This window comes from Alligator sinensis, unplaced genomic scaffold, assembly GCF_000455745.1.
Source record: "Alligator sinensis unplaced genomic scaffold, ASM45574v1 scaffold107_1, whole genome shotgun sequence".
In the NCBI taxonomy this organism is placed as follows: domain Eukaryota; kingdom Metazoa; phylum Chordata; order Crocodylia; family Alligatoridae; genus Alligator; species Alligator sinensis.
The window spans coordinates 364,380-365,061 of NW_005843041.1; the positions used below are offsets into that span (position 1 = coordinate 364,380).

Sequence of the window (682 nt, forward strand, 5' to 3'; positions counted from 1 at the left end):
CCCCGGACCGGCCTGCCGGGACAGGCCAGGGTGCGGGGTGTCGCACAGACACACGGGGGCCCGCATGGGCTTGCACGTCCCCCTCGCACGCCCGGCTCCCCCCCGGGAGGGAACCCTACATCTTTATACGGCAGGAGAAGGAAACAAAACAAAACAAAAACAAAAAAAGTAGAAAACAGGAAAAAAAGCGATCGGAAGGTCTAAGATGATGCCATTGTAGTGAGGGGCCGGCCCCGCCCCCGCACCTCGCACGGGGAGGGGGGGCAGCCACGGGGCCGTGGGGGGGCAGTCACCCACCCCCTGCTGAGAAGCGCCCCAAAAAGAAAAAGAATAACCCCAAAAGCGTCCCAGGGCGCGGCGGGGTCCCCCGGCGCCCTCAGATGGTGGAGGTCTTGTCAGTACCGTCTGCATGGGGGGGCGGGCGGAAAGAAGGTGGAGTCAGGGGCGGGGCCTCACACGAGGGCCACTGCCTTGCAAAGGCCCCTTTCACAAGCTCCCCTCCCATGAGTGCCTCGCACATGAAGGGCAGGTGGGCGGGCGGGCAGACAGGCAGGGACAGCCACCCCCCAAAGCACTGGCAGCCCCCAGCCAGGGTATCTGGGGCCAGCTGGGTGCCCCCCACTCACCGCCCAGCGCGTGCTCCGTCATGCTGAGACACAGCGACTCCAGCGTGGGGTTGATC

At 65.7% G+C, this 682-nt stretch overlaps 1 protein-coding gene across 1 annotated transcript in view; it reads right to left on the minus strand.

Annotated features, from left to right (window-relative positions):
- Positions 1-7: 7 nt before the first annotated feature.
- Positions 8-682, minus strand: part of SAMD4B (sterile alpha motif domain containing 4B) — a 9,418-nt gene continuing 8,743 nt past the window's right edge. Inside the window, 2 exon segments of the mRNA XM_025193396.1 lie at positions 8-405; positions 627-681. Coding sequence (XP_025049181.1) covers positions 377-405; positions 627-681 — 84 coding nt within the window. The 3' untranslated portion in view covers positions 8-376.